The sequence below is a fragment of the Nannobrachium achirus genome (assembly GCF_963921795.1).
Source record: "Nannobrachium achirus genome assembly, chromosome: 16".
In the NCBI taxonomy this organism is placed as follows: domain Eukaryota; kingdom Metazoa; phylum Chordata; class Actinopteri; order Myctophiformes; family Myctophidae; genus Nannobrachium; species Nannobrachium achirus.
The window spans coordinates 37,143,158-37,167,965 of NC_137823.1; the positions used below are offsets into that span (position 1 = coordinate 37,143,158).

General features: G+C 43.8%; 1 protein-coding gene across 1 annotated transcript in view; it reads left to right on the forward strand.

Annotated features, from left to right (window-relative positions):
• Positions 1 to 24,808, forward strand: part of evlb (Enah/Vasp-like b) — a gene marked incomplete at both ends in the record, with an annotated part of 68,873 nt that overhangs the window by 18,940 nt on the left and 25,125 nt on the right. Inside the window, 2 exons of the mRNA XM_080744005.1 lie at positions 19,970 to 20,138; positions 22,313 to 22,490. Of these exons, the coding sequence (XP_080600131.1) occupies positions 19,970 to 20,138; positions 22,313 to 22,490 (347 nt within the window). The remainder of the gene's footprint in view (positions 1 to 19,969; positions 20,139 to 22,312; positions 22,491 to 24,808) is intronic.

Here is a 24,808-nt window from a genome sequence, read left to right on the forward strand (position 1 = left end):
AATCTATGTAAAGCGCCTCGGAAAAAAAACGCTTTATAAATGCACCATTACTTACCGGTACACCGATGTCATCAAAAAAGTCAAACCGTGGTCGATATATGAGGTTTGCTTATACTCTCTTTGTCTCCCACTTTACTCTCTCTCTGCCTACTCTGTCATTCTTTCCCTCTCTGTTTTTCAGTGAATTCAGTGGCCCAAAATGTTCCATACGGCCCCTAATGCTTCACTTATGCTTCAGTCCATCGTACAACAGTGACGCACACCGGACATTTTCTCTTGTTTTTCTCCCTCTCAGCATGGGGTCCAAGTACCGCCGTTAGCCAACTCATGCCGGCCTCCATCGCTCAAGTGATTGACCCCAATTACTCACGCAGCACGCGCACACGCGCACGCACGCACACACACACGCACGCACCCACACACACTCCCTAATAATACCTCCAGACCTCGACTGTTATTTCTGTTTTGAGATTTACGTGCAGTGCCTGAGGTGTTTAATCTAGTATTAAACACCCCAGCCAACAGTGATCGTGCAGGGATCCAACTTCTCTGGGGATAAAAAACCCCAGACTGGAATGAATGTCTGCTCACTGCTCTTCGTCATACACAGCATGTGGTTTGATGCTCTCTTCAAGTCAGCAGCAGTGTTAGAAATATAAGAAGAGCAAGGGGGGAATTCACACAGGCTCCCTGAAATCTCAAAATACCCCTGAAACCAGTGGGAGGGGAGCTCAAACCGCAAAGGGTACTTCATGCAGTTGACACTACTGTCTATTAGAGCAGTGGTACCCAACCTTTGTTCCCCCTTGGAGCCCCCCCATCTAACATCTGACAAAAGCTGGGACCCCTCAAACGTGCCTGCACATGCATATGTGTCGTGAGCTCGTAGATCGACTATATGTGTGCTAATTTCTTACACCATTTTGACTTTTCTTTATTTTATATTGTCTACTATTTCTTTTAACAATATGACATGCCCAAAATAGAGATGCTAGGCTGAAAGTGGATGAAACAAAATTATGATAAGTTTAAAGGTTTGGACTGTCTCCCCTGTGATCTTTGGCTCCTCCCAAGGGGTGGCCTTAGAGTTCAGGCTTATTTATATCATGTCAGAATCAGAAATGACTGGGCAGCTAGTATGTTAGGGAACATACTGTAGGCTCATTTGCTCTGTCTCTGTACTGTTGTATCAGTCAGTGCTCAGCAGCTTAACTGCTTTGTCGGGTTGAGTTCATGGAGGCATCGCGCGTTTGTTTGCAGCATCATGTGTTATGTCTGCTAGTGAGGCTTATAGCAGAGGATTTAGTAGTCTTTAAAGACATATAGACGACCACCTGATCTTACTCTTTCACTGCATCGCCTGTACAGTACATGTTCTGTACTCTCTCTCTCTGTCTCTCTCTCTCTCTTTCTCTCTGCTGTCCATCCTCTGACATAAACCCACCAATCCAAAACAATCCTCTGTTCAATTTGGTGGATGGATGGATGGATGGATGGATGGATGGATGGATGGATGGATGGATGGAAGGATGGATGGATGGAAGGAAGGAAGACACAAGTTGGGTTGAGATAATACATTTGCTTTTCTCAAGTCACAAGACTTTTACTTAGATCAAAAAGGTGATTTGGGTGAAGATATGTCACTAGTTGTTGATGATGATGATGATCCGATAAAAAAGTGTATAATACAGGGTTATGTTGTTTTTCAATTATTATTTGTTATAAGAAAAGAAAGGGGTAAAAAAAACCTACTTCTCGATTACTTGATGAACACATGAGCCAGATGAAGTCAGTTATAGGTTCTAAATAACAGGTCACTACATTATGATGTTACATTATACTCCCACTGTCTGTGATTGCACCTTCTTCACCTTCATTTTATACCTTATTTGCATATATTTTATATATTTGTACAGCCTTTCTTTGCTGTAGTATTATAGGTTGAAATGTCTGTTTCTGCCTAACGTTTCTTGTGAAGATTCTAATGGGTGGTTTGCGATGAAAGTTAACAACAAGTTTTTTTTATTTTAGGTTTAACCGCCTGTTTCTCCAATACGTTTCCTGGATATTCTTATGATATCTCTTGCATTATTTTAGAGCATTGGCTGACAACAAAGGAACTGAATCAGAGCCGGTCGAAGGTGCAAAGGGAACAAAGATAATTTCATAATAACAACATGTAGCTGTTGGCCCAGCTTTTCCTGTTCCTGTTTAATGTTCCTCACTCATTGAGTGCCTATCCCGAATTAGTTCGGGATATATGATCGTATCACAGGGTGCCTATCCCGAACAAGTTCGGGATAAAAAAAAAAAAAAAAAAAAAAAAAAAAAAAAATTTTTTTTTTTTTTGAAAAAAATTTTTTTGAATTTTTTTTTTTTTTTTTTGGACCCCATCAAATCTGGTGAACATGATTTCAATCGCGATTTTGCATGTTCCACCCCCATACAACCCCATCTAACATACAGGGCAGCCATTTTTGTTTACATTACATGTAAAACATAAGGGCGATTATCTCAAGAATGCCTGAACGGATTTCCAATCGGATTTTTTTGTTTGAAAGCTGTGAACAAACTGCACAAATCCACTCTGGATTGCATTGGATTTTTCAGAGCTCATTCTTCTCTGTTTTTTTCCCATGCATGAGGTGTGCAAGGTTTAATCATGGCTAAGTTGACGAAAATAAGGCTTCTAAAATGCTTGGTAGCCAATAGCTAACTTCAAGCTAACTTCATCCTCTTCCTGTACATGCAGTCATGCACAAAGGAAAGTGTTCAGGCAAGTCATGGCTGCAGGGCTTCTGCATATACCAGCATATCTCTATGGGATTTTCTCTGGCCACTGGGCGCCCTCTAGTGGTGAAAGGGGTGGCACTAAATGAGTTAAAACCTGCGTGTTTGTCGGCCCAGATGATTTCCCATGAAACCTCTACTTGCCATCCTCGGCACCCTCTAGGCTGAGGAAACTCTTTTAATCGCTTTACACAATCATCTGAGAGAGAGAGGGGGCTGTAAAAGAGTCCTCGTCCGTCCACACACACTCTCTCTCTCTCTGTCTCTGTCTCCGCAGGCTCTCAGACAGAATTAAACCATAAATACGGACTGTTTTTTTTATAACACGGGGAGACTTGTGGCGTGTCCCCGTCGACCTCCGTTGGCTTGTTGTCGGCCTTGTTGCAGCAGCCTTTATTAGCGGTTTACAGCGGAACAGCAGCAAGGCCCCGAGGCGAGGCAAACACTTCCGCTAGACACAGCAAATTGGTTTAAGCATGGTTTGCTGCCTGTGTGCAGTGTGACGCGCCTGCCTGCCTGGGAGAGCTTTAGTGGCTACACAGCGTCATTACGAGTCATATAGACACGTGGTTGCTTAGACGGCCCGAGTGGTTACCACTCATAGTATTTTCGCTGCTGTGAATAGTCATGTGCGTCTGTGAATAGTCATGTGCGTCCACACTGTCACACGCGAAAGACACATTATAGCCTGCGTTATACTGCTGTAGTTGTGGCACACCGAAAATAAACAATCTACATCACACGAAAGCATTTTCGGTGAGCGACACCCGTGCGCAACCAAGTACAAACCTCACATTAGATTATCACGCTCGTGCGCGAGACGTGCACAACACATGTGCACACACGCATTCAAACAATAACAACCACACACACACACACACACAGGCTGCACAGGACCAGACAGTAAACGTTGTGACAGTCAGTCAGGCCTAGCTATGTGCACACAGTGCATCCTGCATTGATATGCAGGCAGCTCTGCAGTGTGTGCTGTAATTAAAACACCGTCAGAGAGACTCATTCATAACAGCACATCCCTCCTCCTCCACAGACATATTTTCTAGGCCAAGTGAATATTTCACTCCAGTTGTCAGGACAGCCGATTAGCGTGCTCTTGCGTGCACTCAGCGTTCTGCAGGGTCTGGAAGTACAGGGAAAGAGAGTGTGTGTGTGTGTGTGTGTGTGTGTGTGTGTGTGTGTGTGTGTGTGTGTGTGTGTGTGTGTGTGTGTGTGTGTGTGTGTGTGTGTGTGTGTGTTTGAGCGGTGGTCACACGTCTCCTTAGCGTGAGCTTGTGTGTAGATTTGTTTGTTAGTTACTATGTTTTTTTTTACTATGTATTGAGGTATTGATTGATTGAGTTATTTTTACATATAGTTAATTAGTATCATTAATGGTAACGCTTGTAAAGCGCCATTCCCACCGGGCACGATGACTATAAAGATATATCATTTTAAAAATCCGGTGGGAATGGCACTTACAGAAAGTAAGGAAGAGGGCCAATTTCTTTCCAATTTGGCTACCCGTGCATATAGCCTACTATTGGCACTAGACTGGGGCGGTTTTGACAGTGTGTGATAAGCTGGATGCTAACACATACAGTACAGAAACACTGCTACATTACAACAGTAGAGTCTGCAAAAAAGGATCTGGGTCAGAAGCAAATCCTGCTCTCTGGGGAGAGCATTGGTCTAAAAACGAACACATTCTGGTTCAAGCATGTCTTGCCACCTCCTCAGACTCGAGCCGTGCACCCATTGCTGCTGAGCTTGATTTATATTGTTTGTTGTTGTGAGCGGGTGTCGTGTGGCCTGTTGAAAATACTGTAGAAGAAAAGCTCAGTGAGCTTGTAGATATGCTATTTTTGGTACATGATCATGTGACAGCCAAACGAAATTAAATATACGTTAAGCAGGGGTGGGCAACTTTGATGGCGAGGGCCACTATATTTCCACCTTCACTCCAGAGGGCCACATTGCATATTGCTACAGTATGTCCTACTTTGTCATTCTAGTATCGCATACAAAAGAAGCAAAAATAGCAGATCTACAAGCTCAAAACGCATCGCGCTGCGATTGCGTTTTGAGCTTGTAGATCGCCTATTTTTACTTCTTTTGAATTGGAATCCTGAATTCTTTTTTGTTATGTTTTAATTGGAATCCTGAAATGTAACATTTTGCTTTAATTTCAAACGCATTTAGTTATTTACTCATGTTAAATTTATGAACTTAAATACAAATACATTGGACATAAAAAATTACTACTATACTAGTCATTAAGCTACTAATATAGGCTGATGGAATTAAAGCAGGTTTGGAATTGTAATTGCTGAAATCAATAATATATCAGTATTCTGGTATTAACCTGCGGGCCGCATTAAGCGAAGGTGGGGGCCGCATGTGGCCCCCGGGCCGCCAGTTGCCCATGTATGAGTTAAGCCATGTACCGGTATAGGCACACTTATCGTCTCTGTCGAGCTTTAAACCTTTTATGTCCAAAAAGTACAGCAGCTGCGCTCAAAACACGCTACTACTTTTGATGCTTTTGTGCGACACTGAAGGGCATTTTATTTACGTAAAACACATGGTTTTAACTGTTGCACCCTGTAACCACCACTCAGCAAGATGTTGACTGTGTATCACTGACTGTGTGATGCCAACCACCAGACAGACAGACAGCATGCCTCCAGCACACTCCACTGCTGTTTTTGTACCATTAATGAGTAAGCATGATTAAAAATAAACTCTTCCTCCTCGTAACCTAATTCAATCAGAGCCAGTTAACTTTTGGACGCAACCACTTTAAGTTGGGCAGATCAGCCTCTTTCATGATCCCTCCCGACAGGATGTTTAAATGTCAGCCGTTTCGATCTGTGTCCACTCTCTCCTTTCAGTCTCTCTCTCTCTCTTTCTCTTTCTTTTTTCCTGCTGCCCCCCCCCCCCATCATCCCCCTCTTCTCTGCCAAACCTCAGATATGCATGACTTCTATGTAGGCTAAGCAGCATCCAGCAATAAGCAGGCTGACAGTTTGTGTTTTTGCTGGACGGAAATCAAGTAGCATTTTCATATAGATGAACAAAGGCTTATGCACACACGCACGCACGCACGCACGCACGCACGCACGCACGCACGCACGCACGCACGCAGACACGCACACACACACACACACACACACACACACACACACACACACACACACACACACACACACACACACACACACACACACACACACACAGCTTTGCAACGTATTGTGAGCTATCTCATATCTTTGCAATTTTCTTCTGTTGAATCTTGCTGCTGAGTGCTGACTAATACATACGTACAATAAAAAAAAACTAAAATTAACACCAAAACTAATAAAACTAAGCCTTAAAATAATAATAATAATAATAATGCTTTAAAACCTAATAAACACTAGACTGAAATTGAAACCAAAAAGTCTAAACAAAATAAAAATGTATGGGATTCTTTTGAAAAACTTTTGAACTTTTGACTGTGACATTTTTACAAATCTTTTGAAATAATAACCAAATGTAGGAAACAAAAACTAAATAAATGGGTATTTAATCCATACAAATTGGTCCACAACTCATATTATGGGTCCCGACCCATTGATTGTGGGTCTAAATAGCAGGGGTGGTGCTTGATGCTCTCTCTGAGTGCAGCAATAGTGACGCTTTACTGCTATTTATACCAGTTAGTGTGAACTCTGAGTTTAGCCCAGGCTCAGGTTCACTTCACTGCTAATGTAGTCTTTCCCAGAGACCGACTGCAGCCATAAATGTTTAAGCTGTCAGCTGTTTCTCTCTCCGTGCTGTGCAGCTTTGATGTCTCATGTGGTTGGTGTGTTCACACACTCACACACAGTTGCACACGCACGCACGCACGCACGCACGCACGCACGCACACACACATTATTTTATACCAGTAAGACTCCCTAATTGGGAGATAAACGACCGTCACGTCGCATACACAAACTTTAGAAGGCAATCGTAGCCAATCAGGAGGGAATATGGGAAATGGGACAGATCCATGGTGATGACATGACTTTAGAGATACTGTGTACCGCTTTGCGTGATTTTAGGGCAAAATCTGTAGGAGCAGTGTCCAAGCAAGTGATCGGCCTGATGGAGAAATCAGGGGCGGAGGTTGTGATTTGCCATCCAAGGAGTGTGTGTGCAAAGTTTGGCATGGATACGGGGCAACGGTGGCGGAGATAAGAGTAGAGGCAAAAGTGTGACATGACGTGTGACGGACAGACGGAGAGATAGAGTGACGGCCAGACAGCCGGTGGAGCTTTTCATAGTAACTAACTTGCGACCTCACGGTCGCAATCACAGCCATCGTTAATCGGTGGTCTAGGACTAGGAGAATCAGTTTCGGCCTTAAACAAATCTGGCATTAGTCGGGCTCTAGAACAGGGGACGGGGTCACTCACACGTGCCCACCATACAAGCGGCGGCATTGTGCCGTTACACGGCCCGAGTGTTTGCAAGCAAACTACTCGGCATCATGAGATCTCCGTTTTTTTCGGGAGACAGAGAGCATTTTGTTGGAGGGGTTTAGAGGAGCAGTTTGTGGTGAGGATTGTTCTGCCAGCTATCTCTCTGGTTTTGGCTGTTCTCTCTCAGCAGCTGGCTCCGAGGCACACAGAGAGCTTTTGTCATCCACTCTCGCTCCGCTTTCGCTGCTGCCGAGTTTGCCGCCCGCAAAAACAAAACACTATTACTTCAAAGGCGACGGCAAATTGAGCCTGTTGGTGGTTAAGACGCTCGCCTCTGGAAACACACGTACTCCTGGCTGACCTGAGATCCAAGCCCACCAGAGGCTTCAATTCTCTGTCACATGTTTCTCTTTAGATTTGTAAATTAGCTATCTCAATACCTGTAGAGACACACGCACCGCACCGCACCGCACACACACGCACACGCACACACACGCACACGCACGCACGCACGCACGCACGCACGCACGCACGCACGCACACACACACACACACACACACACACACACACACACACACACACACACACACACACACACACACACACACACACAGGTCAAGTCCGCTTTAACCACATGAACCCTAGCATCCCTATTCTGGTTCAAACATTCTGGGTTTTGGAACATTCTAACTACCCAAATCTGGTCCCTGGCCCCCCCAAAAAACAGGTGGCAGCACTCAAGACATCACACTCCCAAGAGGGTCAACCCAGGTGAAGGAGAGTACAGGAGAACACCAAACACAGTGAACACCGGACACATCAGGGGCGAGGGGACATGGGCAGGCGGTGACCACGGTAGAAATAAAATAAAATACAATGAAGGAGTAAGACGAAGGGAGGCAGACCAACAACTGTGCTTCTTTGTCCTTTTTCTAGTCCACATAATGCTCTGATCATCAGCAGAATGCAGTTGTGGTCTAGCCTTTCTCTCAATTTTCTCTCCTTTAAGACTATTGTGCTTTCATCAGCACTGCATCATACGCACATGCACACACGTGCACGCATACACACACACGCACGCACAGACACACACACACACACACACACACACACACACACACACACACACACACACACACACACACACACACACACACACACACACACCACAGGGAGCTGGTATCCAGCCGAGGAACGTAGAACTCACTGAATGCTGTTTGATCACTGTGAGAAAGGCCAGTAACAGAGGAGGAAGGCAGAGAGAGAGAGAGAGAGAGAGAGAGAGAGAGAGAGAGAGAGAGAGAGAGAGAGAGGGAGGAGGAGGAGGTTGAGGACAGCATGTTTCTCAGCTCTGTGACAAAACAAGACAAAAAGATATTCCCCCAACCCAATGACGGTAGATATCAGCAAACTGCATGTCTGTTCATAATGTCTCAGTGTTTTTCACCCATCAGAATGTCTGCTGTGAAAAGTTAACTTTGTTCTGGGTATACACCAGAGTCGACCAGACACCAGTCATGTTGCCATACCTTAGCAACAGGCATGATTCATTTATTTTAATAAGTACATTCTTTTCCCATTTCCCTGTAGCCAAGGTATGGCAGCTGCCATACCTTGCCATACCCAATAATTGACACTGTTTCAAATTCAAAGACGGCAAAAGTAGCAAGATCCGCGAGCTCGAAATGCGGCGCGGATCTGCAACTTTTGATGCTTTTGTGTGTGACACTGTGGTGTGCTCAAGAAGGGCGTTCATTTCTGAGAAGAAAAAAACAACAACACAAAAAGTTAAAATAATAAGAGTTTTCTTTCTGCATGGCTAAGTGTGGAGGCTCCAGGAAGTGGGACAGAACAACAAGCTTTGATGTAGCTGTGCTGTCTTGAGGCCAGTGTTGGTGCATCATGAACATGCTGAGACGTCCCATTCTTACCATCTTCTAAACCCTCACAGTTTTCTGAAACACTTGTGTTGCTCTAATATCAGTGGTTCTCAAACCTTTTCATGTCAAGGACCCCCAACATTTGATGTATTTGGAGTATATATGTACATTTTCAAGATTTTTAAAAAATAGCATGATATACAAGCTATATAAAATAATGGTTAAAGTGGTTAAAATATAAAGTGACACAGGTGCTTTCCATGTGGGTTAAGATTAGACGGATTCAACATTTACTGTTACTATTTGTTACCGTAGGACACATGCACGCAATCCGTCATACACATTAACAAGAGTGTGTGTGGAAGTCCCAGACACACGCGCACGAGTGCTGCACGCACGTTTCTGGTTTCTGCTCGACAGCAACGATAATTATGGTTGTGCACACGAGCGTACGCACGCACATGCACGCACACACACAGGTGGTTACTCGGCTCCCTTCGGGAGGTGTCCTTGAGGAGGCAACCGACTGAAAAGGAAAACTTACTTGCTTAGTCGACAATAGACTTCACTGCAGGATTGTTGGCAGCAATTCTGGGCCTCATGAAAATATATGGAACGTGTAATACAATATACTGATGATGACTACAGTAAAACTGAAGGCCTCCATGTATACTCGGGCCTCTCTCCGATGTACTTGCATAACACATATCAGTAGATGGAGTTGATACAACATTCACGAATGTCAAACGCCATAAAAAAACAAACAAAATATGAATAAGACCCGTGCCGTGTTGTAGGAGCGTATACAGACTACGACAGTGTTTTGCCACACACCAAGAGTAAATACAGTTTAAGACTTAAGTGTTTTTCTATAGGGAACAATCACAGCATTATCTGGTAATGGACGATTTCTCAATCCCGCACAATACAGATTAAATCACAGTTTCCAAAAACACCCATTTGTGGGTTGTGGATCAATTTTTGTGGGTCCCTTAATCTTTTGTTTCCATTTTGTTTTTAATTATTATTATTTCAAAAGATTAAAAAAAAAAGTTCCACAAAAAGCTTTTCACGAATAAAAAAATGCAATGATTTGAGTAATTTCATTCATAAATAAAATGTAAATAGAAGAAATTCCATAAATTAGAAAACAAATGTCTAATGGTGCGTTCAAACCTGAAGTTATTTCTTTTTTTTTTGTCACTTCTATCGCTTCACTTTGTTCGCGCAGGTCTGCGTTGGGAAAAAAAGAAGAAAAAAGAAAAAGGCCTCTGTTACTGTTGTTGTTTTGCTGTTGTCACGCTGTTTGGATCACTTCCCTGACATTTCCTTACAACATCAACGCTAATTGGCTGTCAGGACGTGATGGGTGGAGTTGGGAGGAAGCGAAGGTCGCTTCAGTTGGATTTTTCCAGCTGGGGTAAATGTCTAATTTCTCTTTAGGGTCACGGGCTAAAAAGTTGGGAACCGTTGGATTAAATGGCCCGATGTAGTATGCATCTTCTTCCTTGTTCCTTCTACCAAACAACTAAGATAACGGGTCAATCCATGGCCGCTTATTTCGCAGGCACTCAATCAATGGCTTTTACACAGTTAAAACGACTAGGATTTCCAACTGTAGCTTCTCCCGTGCCTTTACCCTTCTGGAGGACTACCCACCATGCAGCATTGCTGCAAGGGCCCAACCTTTGAGACCACATCCAAACTTTTCCCTCACAAGTTGTCACCAGTGTAGCTTGTGAGGACCAAGAAGATTGATGGCTGTCTGTCGGTCTAGAATGTGCTTTTATACCTATTTGATGTCCCTGAATAGTGACCTGCCACCTTCTGGCAGTTACAAATCGTGAAATAGCAGTTCCATAGAATCCCCTCTTGCCTTGTGATCTGTGGTTTTCCTCATAACACAGTTTTTGGCTTGGTCGAAAAATTGTCCGCCAGTAATCAGTTATCTGCCGACACAGCAGATGACTTAACTGATTGAAACTCAAGTTGTTTGCAGTGGAAAGGTTTTTCTCTGCTACTGTATGAATACGCTGCTGGTGTGTCTTAAGGTTACTTATCTTATTGTAACTCTTGTTAGACTGTTTACAAACCTTCTCCTGTGTGGAAATCCTGGTGTGTCTTGAGATTACTTATCTGACGGAAACTCTTGTTACACTGTTTACAAACAAAGGGTTTTTCTCCGGTGTGGATGCGCTGGTGTATCTTCAGACTGCCCAACACATTGAAACTCTTGTCACACTGTTTACAAGAGAAAGGTTTTTCTCCTGTGTGGATACGCTGGTGTGTCTTTAGGCTACCTATCGTATTGAAACTCTTATCACACTGTTGACAGTGGTAAGGTTTTTCTCCTGTGTGGATACGCTGGTGTGTGTTGTAACTCGCTAACGCATTGAAACTCTTGTCACACTGTTTACAACAGAAAGGTTTTTCTCCTGTGTGGATACGCTGGTGTGTCTTCAGAGTACCTGACACATTGAAACTCTTATCACACTCTTGACAGCGGTAAGGTTTTTCTCCGGTGTGGATACGCTGGTGTGTCTTCAGGTTACTTAATTGACTGAAACTCTTGTCACATGTTGTACAATAGAAAGGTTTTTCTCTGGTGTGGATACGCTGGTGTACCTTAAGCTCACTTAAGCATCTCAAACTCTTGTTACACTGTTTACAGACATGGGTTTTCTTTCCAGACAGCAGTCGATGTGTATTTACTTCTTCTACTGGAGGTGTTATTAAGGCTGTAAACTGTTGATGACTGGAACGTCTTGGTTCATCTGTGTCTCCTTGTTCCTGGTTGGTTAAAGAGTTGGTTATTTGATGACAGGCTACTGAGGGAATTTGTCCGTTCTTCCGCATTTTGGCACTAGTGGTTGTTGTGGCTCCTTTTGTATGTGCCTATGGAGAAAGAGACCCGAGACTTGAAGCAATATGGACACTCAGAACAGAAGGCCTGCAGTTTCAGAATTGGCATTGGCAGAATGCTACAGGTATGAAGTAGACATATAAAGGCATCTTCACACTTTATAGAGGTTGTTAAATGTTCTGGTATTACATCCCGTACAACACACACTGCTGCTGTGCATACCTAGCGATGCAGATTTGTGCAGGCATTGTAGCATTTACTCCACGTCCCCAGAAAATGTCCGGGCTCTGAAGCGTGGCCTACATCTGGCCTAGAACTGGTCTACATCTTGGCACAAATGGCTCAAAGTTTGTTGTACGCCCAGGGTCTTATTGGCCAAGCTTCTCGGGACGCTTAATGAAATTAGCTTAGATTTTCCCTCAAGGACTATAATTCTATTTGTGTGTGAGCACGTACACGCGTGTTTGTGTGTATGTGAGCGCTGTGAGCTTGTCGATCTGCAAATTACCTGCGAAAGATTCCTCCGCAATATGGATGCTGGGATTGAAGTGGTTAAGCACAGCTTGTTTCCACCACTGCAGGTGTAAATCCATAAAAAGTGCCTATACTGCATTCTCCACTCACTTATTAACCAGGAGGTATTTTGAGGGCAGACAAAGGATTTTCCTCCCAGTCTCCCACCTATAGATAAGAAGAGAAGAATGGTAATGATTTCCATCCTCCCATGAACGTCTTTTGGGACAACTGACTATATTTGTATTAGTTCTTCAACAGAGAGAGAGAGAGAGAGAGAGAGAGAGAGAGAGAGAGAGAGAGAGAGAGGAGAGAGAGAGGGGGGAGAGAGAGAGAGAGAGAGAGAGAGAGAGAGAGAGAGAGAGAGAGAGAGAGAGAGATTGATTGATTTTTATGTGTATGGCCTTTTATTTGCTGTTCTATTTGGAGCGGTGATAGCTGCTGGAGAGGAGAGGAGAGGAGAGGAGAGGAGAGGAGAGTAGAGGAGAGGAGAGGAGAGGAGAGGAGAGGAGAGGAGAGGAGAGGATTCATCAGGGTAGAGCCTGTGTGAGCCAAACATTAACCTTCAGGTGACTCTGGCCATTGTGTGCCCGGTAGTGTATTTGTTCGTTATTCGTGAACACAGTCAAACCAGCAGACATTTTGCAGTGGTAATGAATTATTTAGTTTTATGAAGCTGATTACATATTCATCTGTCTGACCAGTTAACATAGCAAGGAGTGAAGAAAAACATTAGTATTTAGTCATTCAGTCGTTCATGTTCATATTTTTCATTTATGAAATACTTGTGAAACTCAATGACCCTATCTTGGGCTTGTCATTGTAGGTGAAAAGAAAAATCTAAATAAGAAATAGACAAAATAGCCCAAGTTCACAATGAGTTGCGATGTGAGACACTGTGAGATAGTAGGTAGGCTATTTCCAAAAATCTTTTATATATCGCTTTTCTGAGTACCCAAAGACACTTTACATGGTGGGTATCCACAACTTTCCAAAAAACTTTCTCGCGGAAACAGGTGGATAGAGATTAGAGAACTAAGAATAACAACTTTAATAGGAAAGACTAATGAATACAATAAAAACCATTAAAAAACATTAAAGATAAAAAGTACAGTGGAATGAGTTAGCTGGGGGAAGCAATTTGGAAAAGGTGGGGTTTGAGGACGGTTTTGAAGGTTTGGAGGGTGGGGGCATCTCTGAGGGTTTTGGGGAGTGCATTCCAGAGGGAATGCCCAGATTCTTGAAAAGGTTTGAAAAGTGTTGAAACACTTTGGGACACCAGGGTGAAAGTGTTTTTAAAAAAGGGAAAGAAAAATAATTCTTTCCCAAAGAATTTCACCCGCTTCTTTACACCTATAAACTTGCAATAAAGCTGATTGTACAGTGTACGATGCAGTTTAAGAATGCATACATAAGCCAGACAATAGCCCCAGGTGGGGGTAACGTGATCCACACATCTACAGTCCATACTGTATCATTCACTAACTGCTGTCTGGGAGGAGGCCAGGTGCTTGTGAGTCTATCGGTGATTGATGAAATAGAACAGCTCTGCTTACTGTTAGGCTAGGCCTACAGCTGACATTACCTGTACTGTACTGTACTGTACTGTACTGTACTGCCCATCACAGTTAGTTTCACTTAGTTTAAATTCGTTTTTGAAGAGGGTTTGCTAGTTTAGTTAGTCAGACAGAAAACCTCTTATGTTCATATTATAACTTTATATTTTGTAAATTAACGCCCTACGTGATTATACTACAGTGTCACACAAAAGCTCCACAAGCTTGAAACGCTATTTTTGAATTTGAATCCTGAAAGGTAACAGTTTTGGACATACCGTACACAGTATGAGGTTTCAGAGGCGTCAATTGGGTATGGCTACAGGGGGAAAATGTAATGTAATAAATTCATCATGCCTGTTGCTAAGGTATGGCAACATGGCTGGTGTCTTGCACGCGCGCCTTCACGTGACACCAGTAATGTTGCCATACCTTAGCTTTTGCTGAACTGTGAGGTTTCCACCTGACAGAGACTATGGGGTTCCAGTGGTGCAGTCTGTAAGTTATTTTGTTCGTCCAACCTTCCCCCCACTCAACAACCAATGTTATCAGTTACTCCACAGCCAATTACCAGTTTTATAGCTTGTGTTTTATTACCGTCAAGGACAACTACTGAACCATATCTATTTGGCAAATGTTATTTGGCTGCATAATATACAAGACTGCGGTGCAGAGAGGTCTTGAGATGATTAAAAAGCCAATTCTAAAAAGTTATTCTGCTATAAGTTCCGTACGCTCCGCCATGTTGCCGTGCTATCAGTGTTGACAAATGTTTGCCTGAGTTTCCTGGTTGTATGAAGTTGGACATTCCATCTTTACGGCATGTCTGGAGCGCGGCATAAATCACAAGCACCACTTTATGAATCTGGACGCTGTTTCTGTATCTAGAGCCAAGAGCAGTGATGGAAAAAGTACACATATATTTGACTTAATATGTAAAAGTATCAGTACCGCAATGCAGAAGTTACAAGAAGAAGTCTGGAATCTTGTTATCAAAATGTACTTAAAGTACCAAATATTTAGGGATTTATAGTGGTTAGTGGTTCTCTAGATGGGGTCTGCAGGGATCCAGGGATCCTTCAGGCCTCCTGGAGTGGTTCCAAATGTACATGGATCACACATGACAGTATTTCATAGTATGTGATGTTACAAGGATCATAGATGACAGTGTTTCCCTTGTGACAGACAGACAGACAGACAGACAGACAGACAGACAGACAGACAGACAGACAGACAGACAGACAGACAGACAGACAGGCAGGCAGGCAGGCAGGCAAACAGACAGACAGACAGACAGACAGACAGACAGACAGACAGACAGACAGACAGACAGACAGACAGACAGACAGACAGACAGACATTGTCTATTATACAGTATGTACTGCACTGCAACCCAGGCTGTATGAGGACACACCCTGGAAGGATGGCATTTAGAGAGAGAGAGAGAGAGAGAGAGAGAGAGAGAGAGAGAGAGAGAGACAGACGAGAGAGAGAGAGAGAGAGAGAGAGAGAGAGAGAGAGAGAGAGAGAGAGTGAGAGAGTGAGTGAGTGAGTGAGTGAGTGAGAGTGTGTGTGTGTGTGTGTGTGTGTGTGTGTGTGTGTGTGTGTGTGTGTGTGTGTGTGTGTGTGTGTGTGTGTGTGTGTGTGTGTGTGTACGCACGCACGCTCGCACGCATTTGTGTGTGTCTGGGTGTAAGTGTGAGTGTGTGCGTGTGCGCCCGCGCACCATCAAGGTTGGTTCAACAGCCTTTGATTTATTCATTTCCTGCAGAGCTATTGTTAATCTTTCAGCAGTGGAATTGAGTGGTACAATGGTACGGTATATATTTACATACTGTATGTTTGTGTGTGTGCATGAGTGTGTGCGTGTGCATGTGTGTGCGTGCGTGCGTGTGCATGTGTGTGCGTGCGTGTGTGCATGCGTGCGTTTGTGACTGTGTGTGTGTGCGCGCGCCCCATATCTGTCACTCACTGCCTCAGCTCCTATACAGCACCAGTCTCTCTCTCTCTCTCTCTCTCTCTCTCTCTCTCTCTCTCTCTCTCTCTCTCTCTCTCTCTCTCTCTCTCTCTCTCTGGTTCTATAACTCCAGTCTTGTTTCATTTATTCATTGCTTGTGGGTCTTTCTTGGCACGCCATCTCCTACCAGTTGCCTGGAAGTCCTTTTTAAAAATTAACAAAGTCGACGAGTTAAGCAAAAATAAATGAACCACATGGTTGCTTGTATAGCTGCCGCTGTGTTCACATCAAACTAATGCACCATGCGGTGACGGTGTACCGTATAAAACCAGGGAACATGTGACGCGCTTAACATGTACCGGTAAACGTGTTGGGGAAAAGTGTTGAGCTTGTTGTTTCAGAACGGTTTCAAACATTTTTGCTTTTACTGCAACAGTAACTGCCTGCTTAGGATGCAGTTATTTATACCCGAGGCACTTTAACATAGACTGGTTGCTAGTGTGTGAGGTACGGTGAGTGTAGAGCTGGAAATTGGAATATGTAAACGTACACTGACACTATTTATTTTTGTCCTGTTGTTGTACCGTCTGTCTGCATTAAGGATTACCATACACAGCAAAACCCCTGATTGTTAATTTATCTAGGATAGTATAGGGTCTATTTATACACTCAGACTGCATTTATACTGTAGCACATTTCTAGATTGTCTATCTTGTATTGTGTGCATGTGTTTCTCTCTCTTGGTTATATTTCTTATCAGTTGTTCAATCACTGCTATCATCTCTCCCGATGGTAAAAGGTGCAGCCATTCATTCACACACACACACACATTCATATGCCAACGGCGAGGGAAACCAACCTGCTCATTGGGAGCAATTAAGGGTTCAGAGTGTTGCTCAAGGACAGTTCGGCACTAACTCCAGGGGAGCCCGGGATCGAACTGGGAACCATCCATTTCCCAAGTGGCCACTCTACCTCCTGAGCCACTGCCGCCCCAGTCTCTCCTCTCTCACTCTTTCTCTCCCTTGATCTGTCTCTTCCTCACTCACTCTTTGTTTCGCACTCTCTCTCCTCCTTCAATCTACCGGTATGTCCTTCCTCATCTCTCTCTCTCTCTCTCTCTCTCTCTCTCTCTCTCTCTCCCTCTCTCTCTTCCCCCCTCTCCCTCCCTGACACAGCTCTTTCAGTAGAGACCTTGAGGGGCTGATCCACAAATTGCAGCTTGGCGACGAGGATGCACTAGACACAGATGGAAGCTCTTCTTCTTCCAGCCAAAACACCCATTCCTCCCATTCTAACGAGTGGGCTGTTGAGCTTTCTCTCTTTAAGGCATTATAGCATTAGCCGCCTAATTTATACACAACAGCGTCGCTTGCCAAAAATAACCAATCTTCAAGCTAACAACGCGTTGCATCGCGACACAGTTAAAGCCTCCCTCTTTTGTGCCAAAGTGCGTACGTTTCCCTGTATGTCTGCCCGTTGCCAACTGAATACAAGTGCCTGAAGGACAATTTCCATAGCGTTTCCTGGCAGCCGTGTAGTGGGGTTTGGCCCAGTGTTGCTTAGTCACTTCCATGTTAACCCATTGAACCCTAGCGCCCCCTGTTGAGACGAGAACGTTCGCTGACAAGCTCACAACGTGTCTCAATGTGACACGTTAGTAGATCTGCTATTTCTGGTGAAGAGATTTTGTGTGGAAGGAAAACAACTCAGGTCTGTTTCACTAAGTGTAGAGGGTAAACAATGTTATACTGCATCATTATGATGGTGTTCTACAGTTAAAATTGTTGTTTTAAAAGGCATTTTGAAAATCTTTCTCACCAATAATGCCCAGAATATGGATGCCAGGATGAAATTGGTTTAGGGACAAACAGTTGCATGTTGCTCTCATAATGTAAATGGCCCTGAAAGTTTCCCGTTGTGGGATCAACAGTGTTTCAGCAGGCACTGCCAGGCAGAGTGGAACTTTGGGAAACTGGAAGGTTCCCACGTAGATACTCAGCTTTGGCTGCTCAAAACAGCCAAGCAGCATTTGCCACGCCTCCAGGTCTTAATTTAAGGCATAAGAGCTGGTACTCAAAATAGAGCCCGCTGGCTCATCCTGGCTTCATGTAGAAGTGTCCTTGACTAAACCCTATGAGGGTGTTGTCTTGCATGGTTGCCTCCATCATCGGTGTGTGAATGTGTGTGAATGTGTTAATGTAATGTGCCGTATTGCAAGACTGTTTGAATAAAGGTGCTATAGAAATGCAGACCTTTTATATTAGCCAGAGTATGTGTTTGCATGTGTGTGGGTGTTTGTGTATGCACAGAGATTAATTCAGTCACTCACTGTGCGCGCACACACACACACACACACACACACACACACACACACACACACACACACACACACACACACACACACACACACACACACACACACACACACACACACACACACACACACAGACTGCTGTCAACGTTCATTAAGAACATCAGCAGATGTTGGATGAGTGTTTGATCATGTTTGGATTCAGACTGTTATTGAAACTGAGGATTAGGAGATCAGCCTGCATCTCATCCTTTTCCATCCTGACCTCTGCTACACACACATCACACTGACCTCTGGTAGGCTACACACACATCACGCTGCTACACACTCACACATCACACTGACCTCTCGTACACACACATCACACTGACCTCTGGTAGGCTACACACACATCACGCTGCTACACACTCACACATCACACTGACCTCTCGTACACACACATCACACTGACCTCTGGTAGGCTACACACACATCACACTGACCTCTGGTAGGCTACACACACATCACGCTGACCTCTGGTATACACACATCACAATGGAGTGGCGCTCCAGCACTCATTTCAGCCACTTGTTGATTTGGAAAATGTGTGCTTTCGTAGTTTCCTTGTAATGACCTTTCCAAAAATGTACAGACTGCTTGCCAGCTGCTGTCCCGGTGAGGCTAAATATTCTTTTTTGGAAAGGACGTTAGAGTGCTGGCTTCTCTCTCCTCCTCATGTTACTTTCCTTGGCCGAGCACCTACTGTAAATACTACATTTTGGGAATGTTGCATGGCTTTCAGGTTTCTCTAATAGTAGTAGTAGTACATGCCCCTCTTCTAGTGCCACCATGAGGTTGCTTTTTGCAGACAACATTATTGTGTATACAATACATGCGACCTGAGGGTCGCTTATCTCCCGATTAGGGAGTCTTACTGGTAGTAGTTCTCTTGTACCTGTGATATAGGAGGTCCCTCTAGATTGAAATGTAGGGGTATATGCCTGTAGGTAATAAGTATAGATGACTGTGATGAATGCATGCTTTTGACTACCTCAACTCACCCATCATTTTGTTTGTTGTCTGTGTTTTGTGTACCGAAGCATTTAAGCTGTTGACTCCAAGACACATTTCTCCTATGGGAGACAAATACTGTAAGGTGAACCTTGACCTGGCTTTGACATAATGGTGACTCAAAGTGGGGAACCCCAAGGGTCCTTGGGGGGTCCCCAAGGGGGTCCCCAGCAAAAGTAGTTAATTGCATCACAGTCATTTTAAACACTCTATCCATTTATCTGTGGGCTATTCAAGAATAGCAGATGTACTTGGTGCCGCGCTGTGAGCTTGTACATCTGTTATTCTTGAAAACGGCCTGAACTCGAAAATGTTTCTATGATTAAAAGCGTCTGCTAAATGCCTAAACTGTAAACTGTAAACTGATTTAAGAAAACACAAATCTTCTCTTCTGGGCATCAAGTTGGGGGTCCTTGACACAAAAAGGTTGGAGAACAGTGTCCTAACTGATGGAGCCTCCACCTGGCCATGGATCAATAGTTTATCCACTCTTTGATTGATTGTGATTGAACTGTTGTTGCCTCTCTAATCCGCTATGTGTAATTAACTCTCTCTCTATCTCTCTCCCTCTGCCTCTGTCTCTCTGTGTCTCTCTCTCTCCAGTGAGCAGAGTATCTGCCAGGCGCGGGCCTCTGTCATGGTGTACGATGACAGCAGCAAGAAGTGGGTTCCCATCAAGCCGGGCCAGCAGGGCTTCAGCAGAATCAACATCTACCACAACACTGCCAACAACACCTTCAGGGTGGTGGGGGTCAAGCTGCAGGACCAGCAGGTACGCACGCACTCTCACACTCTCTCTCTGCTTCTAGGGGTCCTTGGAACAACATATTTTGAGATAGGGGTCCGTGGCCGAATACTTATGATTTTGGGGGTCCTTGACATGAAGAAGTTTGAGAACCACTGATTTAGAAGAAGGATTTAGAAGACATTTATAGAATTGGATCTACAAGCTCGCAGCACGGCACTCGGTGCCGCGCTGAGCCTGTGAGCTTGTAGATCTGCTATTTTTCAAGATTTAAAGCGTAGAATAATGGTTAAAGTAACTAGAAGTTTGCAGCCCTTCGGCTTCAGCTCATGTCTGTCGGTCAGTCCGTGACGCTATAGAGTCATGCTAATACAGCACGTCACTGATTGCCTCTCATATGGGTCTGCTCAGTCGGCTGTCACTGCATAACACGCTGATTCACCGTACGCACCTCTGTCAGCTGGGGTGCTCCTGTCGCAGTAGGATAACACACAGTTCAACGGACACCTGTGTGTCTCTCTGTGTGTGTGTGTGTGTGTGTGTGTGTGTGTGTGTGTGTGTGTGTGTGTGTGTGTGTGTGTGTCTGTGTGCGTTGCCACTCGCCTTCATCTTTCGGGGGAATTGTTGTGTATAACACGCAGTTCCACAGACGGATTTCAGCCCGACCGGAAGGTCGCTTCTCGCCTTTTCGACGAGTTACTTGTGATTATTATTATCTGTTCATTAGTTTGGCCATAAAGTGTTCAGATGAGGCTGCCTGTGTGCATGTATGTACTGTGGGTACCGGTAAGTCACTCATATAGGTCACTGTCTTGAGTGGCTCAATGCACAATACAAGGCTGTGAAACGTCATATTTTAGACCTCTAACTCGCTATCTTATTTGGCTCACGATCAGTTATTAATAAACACAATTCATATAGGGAATTATATTCACTAAATGCCATGTGAGCTTGTACAATTTACAATTTAGGCATTTAGCAGATGCTCTTAATCCAGAGCGACTTACAATAAGCATCAACATTAATACATCAAATGCATAGAAATATCAATCTAGAGATAAATAACGTAGGTAGACCAAGCATCTAATCAGTGAAAAAAGCTTTAAATGCTTTAAAAAGCTTTAAAAAAGCTATCTAGTTTTCACGTAGATCTGCTATTTCCGGCTTTAGGGTGACCAAAAAATGTAAGAATGGCATAAATCACTCCTAAATGTCGATGGCCTCACAAGTATAGTATGGTATAGTGTGTGTGACCCACTACTTAATTAGTGGTGGTTAACGATGTTAATCCCCCTCTCAACAGAGACAACCTCTCCGTCTGTCGCTCTCCCAGCAGACTTCATCTCATTAGCATGTCATTACATCTCATTAGCATGTCATTACATCACTGCTCTCGGCAAATCACTCATTGTCCTGACATGGCCACTTTTGTCCTCATCTTCACTACTAAATTCTTTTGTGTTATATCAGTAAATCCATTTGATTACTATTAAAAATGTATTTTAGTACATTTCAATCTATGATTTTTTTTAATCAATCAGTAGATTATTTAAAATATTTGTTATTTGGGTGAAAGGCTGTACATCACTGACACAAATCGAAAACCTGGCTTCTGGATTGCCAACAAAAACAACATGTTATGAGTTATAACTCATAATGACAGCATAGCCGGCGGCAGGACTCAACGGCTAATCGGGCCATCCGCGAGCGTAAGGTTGCGACCACTATGCAAATTAGTGTTTCACCTTTGTTTTCGAGTATTTGCCGGTTTCACTGATGGGGCCAAGGGGGGGTCCCCCTCGTGCCGCTGGGCCTCATCTGTGTTGGGAACAACTGGCAAAGGAGAAAGTGTTTCGGACATGGTAGCAAACTACTTTTTTGACTCTGATTGACGACCCTGAGCGGAGCGTGGAGCGAGCGCGGAGCGAGAGATGCAAAAATCAAGTTGAGCGACGGATCGGCGGGGAGCGGAGCGGCCTGGTGGCCGACCAGAGTGATGAGCGAGTGGGACAAGAGTCCTCTGGAGCGCGGAGCGGCTTTTGTCACCGCTCCACTCCACTCGTGTGCCCTGATGGCATTATAATGGGACATATGACAAATCAAAAGTTCAAATATGGTTATTTTGTGGGTCGCGGCCTGAAAAGGTTGAGAACCACTGAAATACTGTATCTCTCCATCTGTCTCTCCTCTCTCTACTCTAGGTGGTCATCAACTACTCCATAGTGAAGGGTCTCAAGTACAACCAGGCCACGCCCACCTTCCACCAGTGGAGGGATGCCAGACAGGTGTACGGACTCAACTTCGCCAGCAAGGAGGAGGCCACCACCTTCTCCAACGCCATGCTGTTCGCCCTCAACATCCTCAGCCAGCAGGATGGAGGTAGGAGCATTAGCGTTAGCACTATATGCACACCCACCATCTAGAGCAGTGGTTCTCAACCTGTGGGTCTGGACCCTCAGGGGGGTTCCCAGACTTTCAAGACCTTTTTAATTATTAAAAAAATCCATTACTGTATCAAAAGTAATCAATAAATATATACTATAAAAACTTATGACAAATAGCGGAAATTGCCGTTCTACAAGCTCACAGCGCATTGCAATGCGGCGTGTTGTGGGCTTGTAGATCTGCATTTTTTGCCAATTCTTTTGGACATATTTTTGTCAATTTCCAGGAGCGATATAAATCCATTGTCAGAGGGCTCTGACTACCTGTCTGTCTGCCCATCTCTTTTTATGCCCATATATGGAGATTGACTTAATGCCGGGCATGCACTCCCTCGGGTCCTTTGTAGGCCACGTAAACCGAGATTGAAGTCCATTGTCAGTCAGTCAGACTGTTCCCGAGATGTGGGACGACATTAGTGACACCCACCGTCCACCGTATAATATAGGATGTTTGAAATTTTTTCAAATGTTTGTCATGCCCAAAATAGTGATTCAAAATTGGTTAATCATTATCAAGGAGGAGGCATGATGGGGGGGGGGGGGGGGGGGGTCTTTGAAATGTAAAAGTTTGAGATCCACTGAGGGTAGCGTGACCAGACAACAACAACAACAGGGGTTTTGGGAAGCACAACAACAACACGGGTTTGGGGAAGGCACTGTTTTCACACCAACAAAATCCCTTCCCATGTTGCTGATGATGGGGGTGAATCTGAGGACACTGGTGACACTGGTGAACCCATTTAGACAACTGCCACTCCACAAGCCGTCTTTTCTTACATTCCAGAATCTTTATTTCCTTTACTTTTTTTTCCCTTCTTTATTTGGGGGAATTTTATAGTTTATTTCAGACAGAGTCACAGGAAATGAGAGCAGAGAGAGGGGGTTAGAGTCACTGCTTTTGAGTCATTTTGTCCATGTCTATATTGTTGGCAGGCATACATAAAATAATTACCATTTTATGTAGTGTAGTGCCAGGGCAAATTCCATTTTAACTAATGCCATACTTGGCAATAAAGTTCTCCTGTGTTCTGAACAGCAGAGCCGTTCCCCAGAGAGTTTGCTGCTCTCTGTAGAGGCACTTTGTTTGGAGTTCATGTGCAATACATATGACTTCATAATGAAGTCTCCGTCATCTTGTTGAGGGCTTGTCCCAGCAGTGGAAAGATGAATAGTGGTATAGGAGCAACATGGGGAAAAAAGTTAATAAATCACAACCAGTGTGAACTGAAGTATGCTTTTTATGAGTTAATTTCGTCCCGTCCCGCAAAGCTTCATTCAGTAGAGCCTGTCGAAAGGCTAGAAGCATTCAGTGCTTTATCATCAAATTATAAAATTAAAGGGACCATAATTTGCAAAATATCATGGTAATTGAAAGAAGGGTTTAAACTAATCGACTGAAAGCATTAAGTATTTATGACAATGATAACTAAGGTAATAAAATCAAGCATGAAGTCTGGGTCAAGCGTCCATTGTAATCAATGCTGTGGTAATCCTTCTGCAGCCAGCACTACAATACTGAGAACGTCAGGGAATAATTTGGCACTTCCTCAGGATGAGTTTCATTTCCAAGATGGCACGCTTGCCGCCTGATTGAAACAGACTGATATTTAAGTGGGTAATCTCCTCATACAAAGATCAGTCTGATGCTATTGATCTCGGCATGGGGTCTCGACCCTGCCAATATGGTCTGTCCACTTCACCACCAATGTGTCTTAGCAAAAAGGAACAACCTCCTTGTAAGACCATGTCGCCCTCTACTGTGCGGTAGAAACCTCTTATTCCACATTCTGATTATGTCCTTGAATATGTATTTTTCAAAGCAAACTTCTGTAACGAATTTGTATATTATTTAAATCATATTGAGCTGCTATTTGTTCCAAAAGCTTTATACCTTGTATATATATATATAATGACACAATGCGACATACATTACATAGCTCTGTACCCCCTCCTATGTTCCCCATTTTCAACTGTATTTATTTTATTTTGACACTTGCTTTGGCAATGTAAACGTACTGTACTTGAGATGTAGTGGAGTAGAAGTAAACATACTGAAGTACAGTAAAGTGGAAGTACTCCACTAAAGTAAGAAATCCTCTAAAGTGTACTCAATACAGTGCTTGAGTAAATGTACACTTAGTTACTTTAGTTTATACCACTGCTGTAGTCCAAATGAAACATAGTTAAATGTGGCCATGCTCAACTGTCAATAGTAGATTGGCAAGTTAATTCAGACTACAACAAAAAACTATA